The 14,004-nt window shown below is 37.2% G+C and overlaps 1 protein-coding gene across 1 annotated transcript in view; it reads left to right on the top strand.

Annotated features, from left to right (window-relative positions):
• SH3RF1 (SH3 domain containing ring finger 1) overlaps positions 1–14,004 on the top strand; it is an 84,028-nt gene that overhangs the window by 55,476 nt on the left and 14,548 nt on the right. The window contains exons 4-6 of the mRNA XM_009893736.1: positions 2,986–3,288; positions 4,232–4,342; positions 12,445–12,599. Of these exons, the coding sequence (XP_009892038.1) occupies positions 2,986–3,288; positions 4,232–4,342; positions 12,445–12,599 (569 nt within the window). The remainder of the gene's footprint in view (positions 1–2,985; positions 3,289–4,231; positions 4,343–12,444; positions 12,600–14,004) is intronic.

Below are 14,004 nucleotides of genomic sequence, written 5' to 3'. Positions count from 1 at the left end.
TGTAGCAAAGATTTTGTTGAATAAAAAACCCCCCGAATAAACGTGCATGTAAAAGTTAAAGTAAAGAAGCTTTGGTTCAAATACATCTGTTCAGGAAAACAACTGACGTAGAAAATGCGGGAATAGATATAAGGGTATTTGTTGCAGAAAGGAATGCTGTATTGAAATACTTCCTGGCATGAGTGGGATGCATTCCTATGGTGACCTTGAATGGTTGCTAGCCGTTTCATTGGAGAATGCATGCAAGTTCTTGATTTCTCTTCTCAAGGAAGAAGTAAACTATACTCTGCAAAACATTCTGCAACTATTGCTGCCCTCAGGTTGCTTCTAAGAAAAAGCCAGTAATCAGTTCACTTCCATGTTTAGGTTTGTGTTACTTTCTTGTGCCTGCTTCTTTACATAAGAAAGTTCAGTACGTTTCTTATATTTGAATCAGTCTTGACTCAATCCCACGGGCGAGCCTTAACTTTTCTCTAATAGGTTGTTCATTGTATAGAAGTAATCAGATTCTGCAGGCGTTAATAGCTTCAGGAGGTAAACAAACATAATTAGGTGTAACAGGTACCTCGGGGTGCTTTTATCAAGAGTGGCTTTTGGTTTTGTTTTTTACTTCTGAGTGGCCCCTTAACTATTGCGATTAGGTAGTTCTTGTTTTAGTGCTGCTTTTCTTTCTCTGATCTGTGTGATTTGTGAACAGGCTCTTTCCTAAATCAGGGAGTAGATGAGATAAGGATAGAAGTGGTTGCAGCCATTGTATAAGACAATATGGAAGACACAGATTCTCAGAAAGGACATGAAGAATTTAAATCTGAGTTGGAAAAAATAAAACGTGCAAAACGCATGAAATGATTAGACTTCCATGATGAAGGGTAGGACCCTGACAGGATGAGTAGCAGAGTAGGCTTTTTTTGGTCTTATTTTCTACTTGTCTCATATTCTTCAGCCTCATATCAGTGTTCTGTGAAAAATAATGTTGTTTTCACTGCTCTCACAGGTCTGCTAAAAGTGTGTTCACTCTAAATTTAAAATTTAATAAGTAAAAAAATTATCTAAATAACGGGCTTGCAAGTTAATTGGAGAAAGCTGTATGGACATGTCTTCTGTACTACACAAGTGGTACAAAATTATTTTGTCCATATGATCCATGTCTGGTATTAGCAGGAAGGAAAAGCTAGTGTCCACTAGAATGTTTACTACTGTGACATTGTCTTCTCCTATCCTTCATGTCTTCTTCAGCTGCTTTCTAAAGGCCCAACGATAAGAACATGTAGGAAAAAATTCTACATTCTCATCTTTGTATCCTTTTTCAAATCCTCCATTACGCCCTTCTTTCACTGCAGTATGTTCTAGGTAGTTCTTCCTCTTCAAGCATTTCATAATTTTAATTTTCTTGCTCTTACATCCTTGTAGGTTTTTATGTCAGTTCCTCATTGTTCCAGTAGGTCTAGTTTTGAACTATATATATATACAGTTTGTCTATTTCTTCTGTATATGCCTGGAATTTCCTTCCAGATCTCATATTTCAAATGCTACTTGCAAATTTCTTCTGCATTAAAAAAAAATAATTCTTTATTGTTTTTTACTGTTTCATATAAATCTGCTTGTCCTCAGAGATAGCAAAGTGTTCAGGGTATAAGCTGTTGTCATTTGTGGGAGCTACATTTAAATCAGTGTTGATGCTGTTGTGATTAATGATGTGTTATTTGTCTAGTAAAGTTTCGATGGGGTAAAATACTGCTTTAAGACTCTTCATGACCACAGTAGGTATCTTAAGACTTGTGGAAAAATGGGTAAAATAAATAGAAGGAATAATACGCTGAAGAATAGAAGTAGTACTTCCACAGTAACTAATTTCATTCTTTCATCCTGATGTTCTTCAGAAAAGATTTTTCCCCTTCTTTGTAATTGGCTACGCTTCTCCAAATAACAGTATTGTACAGTATATGTTTAGTGGTACATATTAAAATTAGTGAACTTATTCAGAAAACCGGTGCTGGTGTTACTTCAGCTCATGAATAAATGAGAGTTCTGATGTTATTATTTCCAATTGATCTAAAATAAGATTTTCTGGAAACAAAGGGTTTATGAAAAATGTAGGGGTTTTTCTTTGCCCCTCCTCCACTTACATAGCTTACATTTCGTTGTAGGAAGAAAATGTGTGGGATTCCATATTGCTTCATTGGAAAGGAAGGTTTTGTTTGCATTTAATATAATATTACTGTAAAAAAATCAACAAACAGAAAATTTCATTGTGAACAAAAATTCAGTAGATAAGCTTAGAAAAAGAAAAATCCATTTGAGGGTTCTTAGGCACAGAGATGCTCTCTCTGCATTAGAAAACTCAGAAGTTGAGAAGATATATCCACAGAATTGCCAAAATATGTTTCTTTTCTCCTTGTACTGTCTTGTGCTTGTATAGCTATTTGTTGTCAGGCGGTATACTGATATCGTTGGATCTTCAGTCTCTCCTACTATGTTCTTAAATCTGTATTTGGGAAGCCTGTTTTTTACTACTGGTAGTGTTAAAGATCTGTGCATAAACACCAAGCAATACTAGGAGGAATGTCTTCAAGAGCCCACATGCAAAGGGGCTTATATCATACTTAAAAACAAACCAAAAAAGGCTTAAAATGAAATGAACATTCATGAAGTGTTGTAATACAGATTTTTATATTATAAGGTCAAAGGGGACCGCTGTGATTTAGTCTGACTGCTAGATAACACAGGCAGCGCATAGTGCTGAATTAATCCATGGCTGCACTGGAACACAATGTCCTTTCTTGATTGAAATTTTACTTCTGATGGATAGTCCACACCAGCCCAACAGTAAGTGTGGTGAGTTTGTAGTGAAAGACTTGTCACTCTGTAGACTAACTTGTCACTCTTATGACTAATTTGTAGAATAGGTCAGTATGTCACAGTTTTAGGTTGCATGGTGGTTTTTTATAAATAAAAAAAATACTAATACGTGACTATCTTTTGTAGTTTAACACAGCGGCCAAACAGCTGATAGAATTGGATAAGCCCTCAGGTTCTGCTGTTGACTCTGGAGAAGGTACCTCTGGGGCAGCCCACAACAATTCAACTCAAAAGCACACTGATACTAAGAAAAACACCAAAAAACGGCACTCTTTTACCTCCCTCACTATGTCCAACAAGTCTTCACAGTCTTCTCAGAACCGCCACTCAATGGAAATCAGTCCTCCTGTCCTCATCAGCTCCAGCAACCCAACTGCAGCAGCCCGCATAAGTGAGCTGACGGGACTTTCCTGTAGTGCCCCTTCTCAGGTAATTTACATGAAATCAAATATAAATTTTGTGTATTTTGTTAAAAAAATAACTATAAAGGCTTCTAATCTTGTCAGATTACTTCACATTATTAATTATATGTAATTAATACTAACGTATGCTTTGACAAAGTTTATCTTCCAACAGGAGATCATTTAAAGAAAACATTTTACAACACTTCTTATACAATGCTAGCAAATATTTTTGGTCTTGTAAGCTAATTTTTTTCACAATTGTTAATTTCTAAAGTGCCATAAAGATTTTTATTAAACTGTGGAAACTAGAAACTGGAGTGCTTTAATTTCTTGGATATTTTTCTAAATTGAATATAATATTGGATATTGATAAAGCGCATGCAAGTAAAACGTAAGTTCAACTTGAAAATTACATGAATTCCAGAAATGTACCATATTAATCTGATTGTGATAAGTAGAAATATTTGTCTGTCTCTATTTATTTGTTAATCTCCTGTTTCTTCAAAGCTTTTCACAGAATCACAGAATTTTCAGAGTTGGAAGGGACCTCTAGAGATCATCTAGTCCAACTCCCCTGCTAAAGCAGGATTGCCCAGAGCACATTACTCAGGACTGCATCCAGGCGGGTTTTGAAAATCTCCAGAGAAGGGGAATCCACAACCTCCCTGGGCAGCCTGTGCCAGTGCTCTGTCACCCAAACTGTAAAGAAGTTTTTCCATGCGTTGGAACGGAACTTCCTATGTTCCAACTTGTGCCCATTTAAGTTTCTGAAACATCAGGGGGCCAAAAAAAGTGAGCAGTGTGATCCAATACTGTTTGTATGAATATCTAACAAAAAATTAGTTCTATTCTAAAGTCATAGATAGTAGACTACTGGTGATTTTGACCATGGAGCTTATGGCTGTGTCAAAGCCAGCTCTTATTAAACTACTCAAAACTGACCCTTCTGCTTTTTTCTTCTTTGACAGGTTCATATAGGTACTACAGGGCTAATTGTGACTCCACCTCCTAGCAGCCCAGTCACAACAGGGCCTTCATTTACCTTCCCGTCAGAAGTTACCTACCAAGCTGCTCTTGGTGTAAGTACCGTTTAAGAAAAACCAGCCTTCACGCTTGTCTTTGGTCTGTACAGTCTTTTGGTGTTCTCTTTTTCGAGTTCTGATATACTGACCTTAAATGATGATTTACGATGATTGTCTATGTGATAGACAATGGTATAAATTGGAACTATAGCAGAAGCATTACTGATACATTGATGTTTACATCCTGTTTGGCATATCCATTTCTTTAGCTTTCCTCTGTCATTTCTCTGTAGTAAACACAAGAAGCACGCTTCCTTCCAGAAAAGTGTTTCTCTTCAGTAAGAGTAAGAAAGAGGTTATACTCGGGGGGAGATTAGAGAAAACAAGCAAGATCTTACAAAAAAACATCAACTTGATACCACAGCTACCAGATATTTCTGTCTTACTTGACTCAATATTATCAAGATTCTCTGAAATAAGTTTCAAAACTCTGCTTTCTCCTAATTAAATATGATGATTTTAGTTGTGTGTATGCCTGTGGCAGGTGAAGAAAGTATCTAGTGTGTCTAAGTTAGGTTCTTGGAGATCAATATGAAGAACTATTGCAAATGGCCATCTTTGAAAGGAAGCAACACATTGCGATGCTGTTTCCTTTGGACAAAGAATTCAAAAAGTGCAGGATTTCATTCCAAAACCAACTGAAATTCTTTATTTTGCTATGCTTGTAGTGGGGAAGCTCTGGAATGTCCTACATCATACTGCACTTATCAGAGCTTGACCTTAACTGCCATAAAGATTGCAGAGATCTTCAAGGGAACTTAATATGCCTTTATTTTGATCATAGGAATTCTTGAAACATAATTCTTGTTTCAAGTCCAAAAGTTGTGCCCCTAACCTTTAGGGGGAGGGGCACAGTTGAATAATAAATCCCCACTTAGTTTAAAAAAAAAACCCAAACCCAAACAAAACCAAACAAGCTAAACAAAAACCCCCAAGGCTTGATCTTGTTTAGGTGTCTAATTATCCTTGCAGTCTTTTAAAGCAAGTAAAACATGATGAATAGCCTTGCTACTAACTTTGTCTGGTTTTGTTTTCAAGTTTCAGCACTTGGCTCATTTTACACATCTGTGCAAAATCGAAGGCAGAATTGTCTGTCTTCTATTATCAACTTTTTGTTGTTTAAGTAAATGCTTAGGTGTGGCTTGGTCACAGCTGGGAGGTTGCATTTTGACTGCTTTCTTTGGGACTCTCTCAGTCCTCAGAATTACTATGCTGTTATTTTCTGAATTATCTCCCATACTTCCTTCTGGCATGGTAAGCACATTCCAGAACTGGGTACAGTACTGCACAGTCATTTTCAGTGATGAAAATATTGATAGTATGACCCTTTTACTTTTGTCCTGTTAGTCTGATGTTTGTATCTTGAGAATTTGCATCCATTCCTTTAGCCTGAGTGTAGCAAAAAGTTTATGTTTGGCTAAATATCCGCCATGATCCCGCAAATTTTCATCATCAGTAGCGATGTAATAATTGCTCTCATCCAAGTAAATGTATTTCACATTCTTTGTTCTTTATACAGATGACGTTACTATTGCCAGTTATACAGACAGCCTTACTGAGTAATGCAGGTTGCGCTGTAGCAATGCTTTGTCCTTTTATTGTTAACGACTCCTTCAATCAGTGGATCATCTGTGCAATCCTCCTGTTAAATGTATGTTAATTTTGAACCAATTAATAATCTCCTTGTATTTAGATTCATATTATAAAGTCACAGAGTGGTTGAGATAGGAAGGGACCTTTGGAGGTCATCTAGTCTAACCTGCCTGCTCAAGAAGGGCCACCGAGAGCCAGTTGCTCGGGATGGCGTCCAGACACCTTTTGAATATCTCCAAGGATGGAGACTCCACAACCTCTCTGGGCCACCTATACCAGTGCTCAGTCACCGTCACAGTGAAAAACTGTTTCCTGATACTCAGACTGAACTTCCTGTGTTTTAGTTTGTGTTTCATTGGGCATCACTGAAAAGAGCATGGTTCTGTCGTCTTTGTACCTTCCCTTCAGGTGATTATAAACATTGATGAGATCCCCCTAAGCCTACCCTAGGCTGAACAGTCCCAGCTCTTTCAGCCTTTCCTCATAGGAGAGATGTTCCAGTCCCTTTATTATCTTCGTGGCCCTTCACTGGACTCTGCAGTCCGTCCACGTCTCTCTTGTACTGGGGAGCTCAGAACTAGACACAGTACTCCAGGTTTGGCCTCATCAGTGCTGCAGAGAGAGGGTCACGTTCCTTGCCCTGCTGGTAAGACTGCTCCTAATGAAGCCCAGGATACCATTACCCTTCTTTGCCACAAGGGCACATTGTTGGCTCATGTTCAACTTTATGTCCACCAGTAAGGACCCCCAGCTCCTTTTTTTTTGGCATATGAGGTGTACATATAATACTAGAAAGAATTAGCTGCTTATATACTAATCCATGTAATCCTTTATTCTTCTTTCATCCTGTCCTTCAGAAAATACCTGTGAGAACTGAGCAAACAAAATCAGTTTTGGTACCATCTGTGCTGTTAGGCAGAATACAAGTCTAGCTAACATATATGTTGCAAACATTGAGTAACTGATTTGATCTGTGGATGAGACACATTTTGGAGAGGATGGGGTGGGCAGGATTCAAAGCATAATTTCAAAAGTTCTGTCAGAAGTTGCTCCTCCCCCCAGTAATAAACACTTTTGTTTGTTAGTAAGAATGAGTAGTTCCTTCTTTGATGCCAACATGGAAAAATACTTTATTTTGGTGCTGGTGCAAAGTCATTAAACCACCTTGGGTGCTTTAGTTGCATAAGCTTGTTCAAAAGCGATCTCACCATTGGTACCCACAGGAATTAAATTACAGTGCTAAATGCAGCATGGAGTGAAACTCCTGCCACATGATCGTCCTGTATCCTGGAGTGCTGCTTTCTTTTTGTGATAACCATGTTCCCGGTTATGTTTCCAATTAGGCATATAATTCCCATTGAGAATCTGAATTATTCTCTGCCAACCTCTTTAAAAGTCAATAACCTTCTGTACATAATGTTCTGTTTCTTCTTGACTTGTTTTCAGCATGACTGAAATACAAGCTGGCAGCACAGGCTACAGTCAGGTCGTTCCTGTGTTCTTTCACTATCGATGATATTAGATGATGATGCAGTTTATAGTCACAGACTGTGAAGTGTGTCTTTTACGTCCACTTTTCCTCTAGCTTCATAAACTCTTGTTTTAATTTTAGAAATGTGCAAAACGGTTCTGACAGGTCGAGAGAGAAAGTCATGTTCTTGTCTGTCTGGATGTTTCCCTTCTGGAAATGCCCTCCCTGACATTCTGAGCATTAAGTTTAAGCTACGGAGCAATTGTGATTGTATGATTTAATACATCAGAAGTGATTGGTTTGAGTCCTTTTGCTTTTGCATTTTTTGCTTTTGTAAGTATAAACTCCTGCATTTCTCTAATCTTTTCCCTTCGGTGTTTTTTTCATTACTGAATACTAAGCAGATGACAAGGGAGTTGGATTGGAACAGGGACAGTTTCTCTTTAGCATGAAGATGGTTTAATTGGATCTTGTTCCTGTTGATTGTTTTTGTGTATATAACACTATTTAAAGTAACTGATTGTTCTTTGAGAGCAAGCTGTTTAGACGACTTCTTTTATTTCATGCCAAACTCAGATTAAGGGAGAAAGAAGAAATCGGAGAGGAGGAGCATCAGTCCCCATCACTGAAAAAGCTATATTCCTTTACAATAATCCTGAATTTATGCATCTTTACTATATTTATCTGTCCTGATTCTAGAAGCAAAGAAAAGTTAGGGTCCTCTCTTATCTTCTGTAATAAAGGTGGCTTTTTTATTGTTAGGAGGAGCTATTTTGAGCTGTCTTGTTGGGTAGCAAGTTTCTCTAAGGCAGTTGAGATTCATTCCTAGCCCAAAGGAGCCTGTGAGTCTTTTATCTGTGTACATGTATAGGATCATGGTTTAGTTTGTTACGTTGTTATTTTGGGAAATATTATGGTGGTTCAAAAAATGCCAATTGTATTTTATTTTGTCCATAATAATCTTTTGTAGATGCTCTTTGGTACCAAATGATGTATGAAGGAAGTGATTTACAAATTTGCAGCCACAATTGACACAAATAATACTTAGGAATGAGAGTGCTTTTGTCGAGTGACCATATACACTATCTGCTGCTTGTATCACTTAAGCAAATTTTAATTTGCATTCAGAAAACCTGTGATAATTTGTTTAAAAGTTTTATTATACAGCAGCAGCTCTTTAGCCTTGTTCTTGAGCTGGCAGCATTAATTCTTGTTTTGTGTTTTGAGGTTTGATTCTTTGAAATTGAAGAAGCTATGAGCTGAGACAAACTTCTCACAGCTGAGGCTTTTAACTGTGATATTATCACTTACACTGTTCTCTGGGACTTCAAACCACAACTTTTCCCTTAATGGGGGCATTAATTGGTCTGCTTTTCTTGGCCACTGGCATTTTTGAACCTTGTAGGTGCTTAGTATATTTGAAGTTCCTTATAAAATATAAATAGCAGATGTCAAGTTCAATAGTTGTTGACTGAAAATATGCACATACAATTATGTAAGGTTCATTTACTTGGGAGGAAATTCTTGAATATAATTTATAAGGTTGTTATCTAATGGAGAAGATGTAGTTGCCATAGATTTTGCTGAAAAAACTCTTCAAGCAAGTATGCGATTTGAACCATGATATGGGAAAAACAGAGACAAAATATGCCACAGCAAAGTTAGAGTTACATTCAAAAGCAGCAGAAGAAAACCAGAATGTAGCAACAACAGATAACTTACCTTCCTTTCATTCTACCTTTACAGTCTCTGGAGAAGTTAAAAGTATTTTGGACTGCTATCGACCTAGGTAACCATAGTGCTACTTCTGCAGATGGAATAGGTTGACTGGAAAAGGTGTTTTGGTATGTGCACTTAACGAGCAGAAATAGGTGCTCTGTATTTGGATGATTTACATTCACTAATGTGCTGAAGGTTTCAAAAGTTAAAAAATCCCTGTTCTTTCTCATCCTGTTCTCTTGCCTTCCCCCTCCCCCCCCAAATTGCCTTTCTATGTTAAAGTATATAAGGTAGTCTGAATTATTATTAATGAAGAACGAGCTGTGAAGGTTATAGTATACTGATGACATTCAGCGCTCTATTCTGTAGTTCCAGCTGGTTCAATACTGTAACTCAGTCAGGAGGAGGTTTAAATAAAAACTGTCTGACTCTTAACCAACAAAAATTCACATCAACTTTTGTTGGGAAGAGGAAGCAGCTGAAAGAAACGATGAGGTTTTCAGTGAGAGGCCTGTTCTTGATAAACATACATTTATAGTTTAGGAATTATGTTAAACATGCCCCTTAATTTGTTAGCCCTCAGGGGATTTTGCAAGTCATGTATTTTTTCCTAGACCTTGTGGGAGTGAAGACAGTTAATGAATGTTTTTTTTTCCACTGCTGTGCCTTTTGTTATTCTTTGGGTGAGCTGATTATTGATCGTCAGTCGACTGATACGGGAATGCAGCCTAATTATATTTAAACTTAGTAATATGTATGAGTTTCTAGAGCAGGAGTACAGGTACTATTTGAAGTTTTTACTTACATTAAGTATCAAATTATGTAATATTTCATCTTCTAATTAAAAAAAATTATTTCTGACTTATTTGCTGTTTTATATGCTTGAAAGTACACTTGTTGTCGGAAAAGTAGTTGCAGAAACTTTCAATTTTTCCCCCTCAACTACCTAAAATAAAAATACTCTTAATTATTTTGACAATCATATTTTATTAAATCACGTGGGGTTTGCATATATTCTTTCACAGATTGTTGAATATGGGTACCATCAAAACTGGCTTGTGCTCTGGAGGTAGATACGTTTCTCAATAGCTTGAAAAATGGTTACGTGCCAGGAAACTTACTGCAAACTTGGCTAGAGCATTTGGATCTATTTTATCAAGTTGTAGCAGTGCAAGCTGAGGAGCGTTAGTCCTCTAAAGCCTACCAGGTAGTTTATTTAGATTTCTAAGTACTTGCCAAGACTTTAGGAGTTTAATTGGGCTGTGGCTCACTGCAGGTTTCATTACCATAGTAATAGACACGGGGAGGGGAGCAGAACCTGAATAAAGCAGAACAAAATAGAGCTGGGATGGTGCCTTTATTGCAGCTAAAAATTCAACGTATATTGTGTGTTCAAATGAATAAAATAAAATGCCCAGCATTTGTATCTTTAGAGATGCAGGAAGTGTGGAATCGTGACAGCCTTGATATCGTGCATGAATAGGTTTAATTTTAAAGATTTCCAGCTAATCATCTCCTGATGTGGATTTACAGGTTCTACCATGTATAAAGGAATCTAGATGCCTAAAAAAAGATTTGAATTTATGTTCTATAGACCGGTTGCCTAAAAGTTAGATGCTCACGTTCAGCTTGGATTCAGCTAAGACATTTGTTGAAGCTGACTGGGAGGGGGAAATAACTCCTGCTGTAAAGCAACTGAAAGAGAAACGTTGGTGTTTCAGTATGAATTATCAAGATATTTTAAAAAGTTTGTTGGCTGGATGGGGATCTAGAATGTGAAGCAAATGCAATTGCCGTTCTTGTAAATAACTCAACTATTCGTATCAAAGCTCACAATGATTTTCCTCCAGCAGGTCATGTCGTCTTTGTGTTGGATACAGGAGGCCTATTTGGTCTTAAGAAATTAATGTATGATCAGAAAAAAAGCTTTAAATAAACTAGGAATATTTCACAATATACTATGCAATTTATATCATGACTAAGCATAAGGGTGTTGACTGAAATCTATAAGAGTTAATCAGTTTTCTCTAGATTTGAAAGCTTTTAATCATGCAGTCCTTTGTTGTGTTTTGACAGTATAAGACTAGTTGAGAGTTGTCTTTTTACTAACACTTTCTCCAAATGCAGAGAGATAATAATCACACAGTGTAGAACTGAAACTTACTTTCCTTATAGGCTTTTGTTTAGAAAAACAACCAAAAACCCAACTTCAGAAGTAGGTTGTTTGAGGGGAATTACAATGACTTTCAATTACTTATTTTCCAAACTGATAATGTAATGCTGTGCATTTATTTGCTGATGTTCTGGAAGAGCCAGGCACTACTTCAGCATATTTTGTTAATTTATGTTTTTGTTATGTGGTTTCTAAACCTGAAGTGGAGTGGTGTAGAGTTTTGTTTCAGTATTAAAGGATTGCATTAAGTCGAAGATCATGTTTGAAACGAATTCAGTTTTACATTTTCAAATGTTGGAAGTTCTTTATTACTCTTTTTGTGTGCGTTGTAACACAAATAATTATTTTTGGAAGGGGTGAAGGAAAAGTTCTGCTTTTGTCAGAGGCTTTTCCCAGGAGTGTCAGTACACAAGGTCCTAAAGAATTGTCTGAGGCTTTACAGAGCAGAAGGTAACAATTGCTCCATTGATTCTCAAAAGGCATAGAAGCCTGTAGGCAGGACCCCCATTAAGATCTGCCTGTAAAAGGACTGTGCCTTTTTACTGGGGTGTTTGTTAAAGATTACCAATCTTGATAATACTGAATTTCAAAAGCTAACTCTTTAAACTAGAAGAATAGGAGAAAGTGGTAACAATAGCTCAGTGAGTATGGTCTCATATTGTGCTTGCTTTTGTAACCCATACATCAAAAGAAAATTTCCCCCAGAAGGGGTGGGTTTGGGTGCACTGCTGCTGAATTGTATATTATGTTTCAGCTTCAGGTTACAAAAACAATCATGTTTTGAACTACAGTCAGCAGTAGGATGCAAAATCTACCTCCTAGAAGGCTTCTGAATTTTTGTTGAGTCCTATCCTAAAGATGTTATAATTAGAAACAATGCTTTCCATTTTTCCTGTGCTGAGAAATTGCTTGTCATTTGCTTAATTAGCTGCCGACACTTCAAGATTTGAAATTGGAAAAAGAAAAATACTGACAAACATAACTCTCCAGTTCTGTAGTACCAGTAGGTAAACGAATACTGCACTCGGCTGGTTTTTTCCCATTTCCTTAGAATATCATAATTATTTTTTTTTTTGCAGCTGATTCAACTCATCAAACAATATTGATCACCTGTTGCTTTTTTTTTTGTTCTCATAAAATCAGAATATGAATCCCCCACTTCCACCACCACCTCTCTTGTCTGCGGCAATCATTGGATCGGCCTCTTCTGGACCTCAGTCTGCAGGTGTAATACAAAGGCCTACATCAGGATCAACTGACCAAATGGCACATTTACGACCACAAACTCGTCCAAGTGTGTAAGTAAAATCGAAAATTTTTGCCAGTCAGAAAAATGAAATGAGATCAGTAACATCCCATGTACATCACGCCAGCTGGCTGTGTTCTGCTAGAATTCCCAGAAAAGCAAGTGTGCAACTTAGAAGAAAAGCAACAAAACATACATAAAGCTGATATCCCCAAACAGCCTTTATACTGAGGGTTATTTATGTCTTAGGTAAATATGGTCAGATGTTGCTGTGTATAGAAAGGACTCACTTTGAAAATATAAAGTATTTATCATACAGAAGATGAACGAATCCTTGAGTTAGCAGTGAAGACTCTATAACTTGCAAGTGGCAAACTCCGGAGCGAATTTGTTCAATGTTTTCTGTTATATATGGAATGAAAAGGCTATTCTCATATGGAATAACTTACAATAAAACACAAAGTGCTGTATTTCATTTAGACTGTTATATTAGCATGTCATTGTCAGACTGCTTGTGTAAGTTGCGATTGAAATTTGACTGAAGATTCTACAGTTGAGTTAATTAATGGGTGGCAATTTGGTATAAAGGCAGAAAGCTGCTAGTTAGCGTTATGTCTTCACACTTGTAGTACAAGCAAATGTGCGTCATCCTTCTGGGCGAAAATATTTTGTATATTAACACGTGCTGCTGACAACATCTTTCTTCTTGGAAACTTCTTTGTGTGCAGCTTGGAGAATAAGAATGATAAAAGAAAAAATAAAATTCAGGAGCGGCTGAACCATCTAATAGGACTCGTTTGAGTAGTGCAAGGATGGCTTTTGTTCTGTGTCTTTATTTTTATCTTCCTACCAGGTTTCCTCCCACTCCAAAAGAGTGCCCTTCTTGTATAGCAGGTGCATCTGGATTTGGGCTGTTTCTTTGGTGTCAAGCATTTTAACACTGCTTCTTATGGATTATTGTGCTTAGCGCAGTTAATCAAGTTCCCATCTCATTTATTCCCGTCTTCCATCTTCAAAGGGTTGCTCTATAGAAGGATACTAATGAAATTCGGAATAATTTAACTAAAGGGGAAGGTAATGAACACCAATTAAAGCACATGAGTTGCTTTCACATAGAGCTTCAGTATGTGGCTTTGTAGATCACCCCTAAATCACTTACCAGTCTTTTGTTGCCAATGTGTCATATGGTGCCTTTAAAGCATATTTTGGACGTGCTTTAGCAGGTACCTATATGCCGTTAAAGCATTTTTGCAGATAATGCAGTTTCTGGGGTGGGCAGCAAGGAACAAAAATATAATGCAAAAAGGAGAAGCATACAGTTAATGCTATCATTACTGTGCACAAGAGACAATTTTGAGAAGAGAATGTTTTGTAAAGCTGCTTTTTTACCCTTGGGATAACAAGGAGAGTCGGAAAGACTAGCGTTGCAAGCAATTGTGGATCCTTTCTCAAAAAAG

The sequence above is a fragment of the Charadrius vociferus genome, unplaced genomic scaffold (genome assembly GCF_000708025.1).
Source record: "Charadrius vociferus isolate BGI_N301 unplaced genomic scaffold, ASM70802v2 scaffold59, whole genome shotgun sequence".
NCBI classification, from domain to species: Eukaryota; Metazoa; Chordata; class Aves; order Charadriiformes; family Charadriidae; genus Charadrius; species Charadrius vociferus.
Note: the sequence above shows the minus strand (reverse complement) of the source record. Positions and strands in the feature narration are given on the sequence as shown.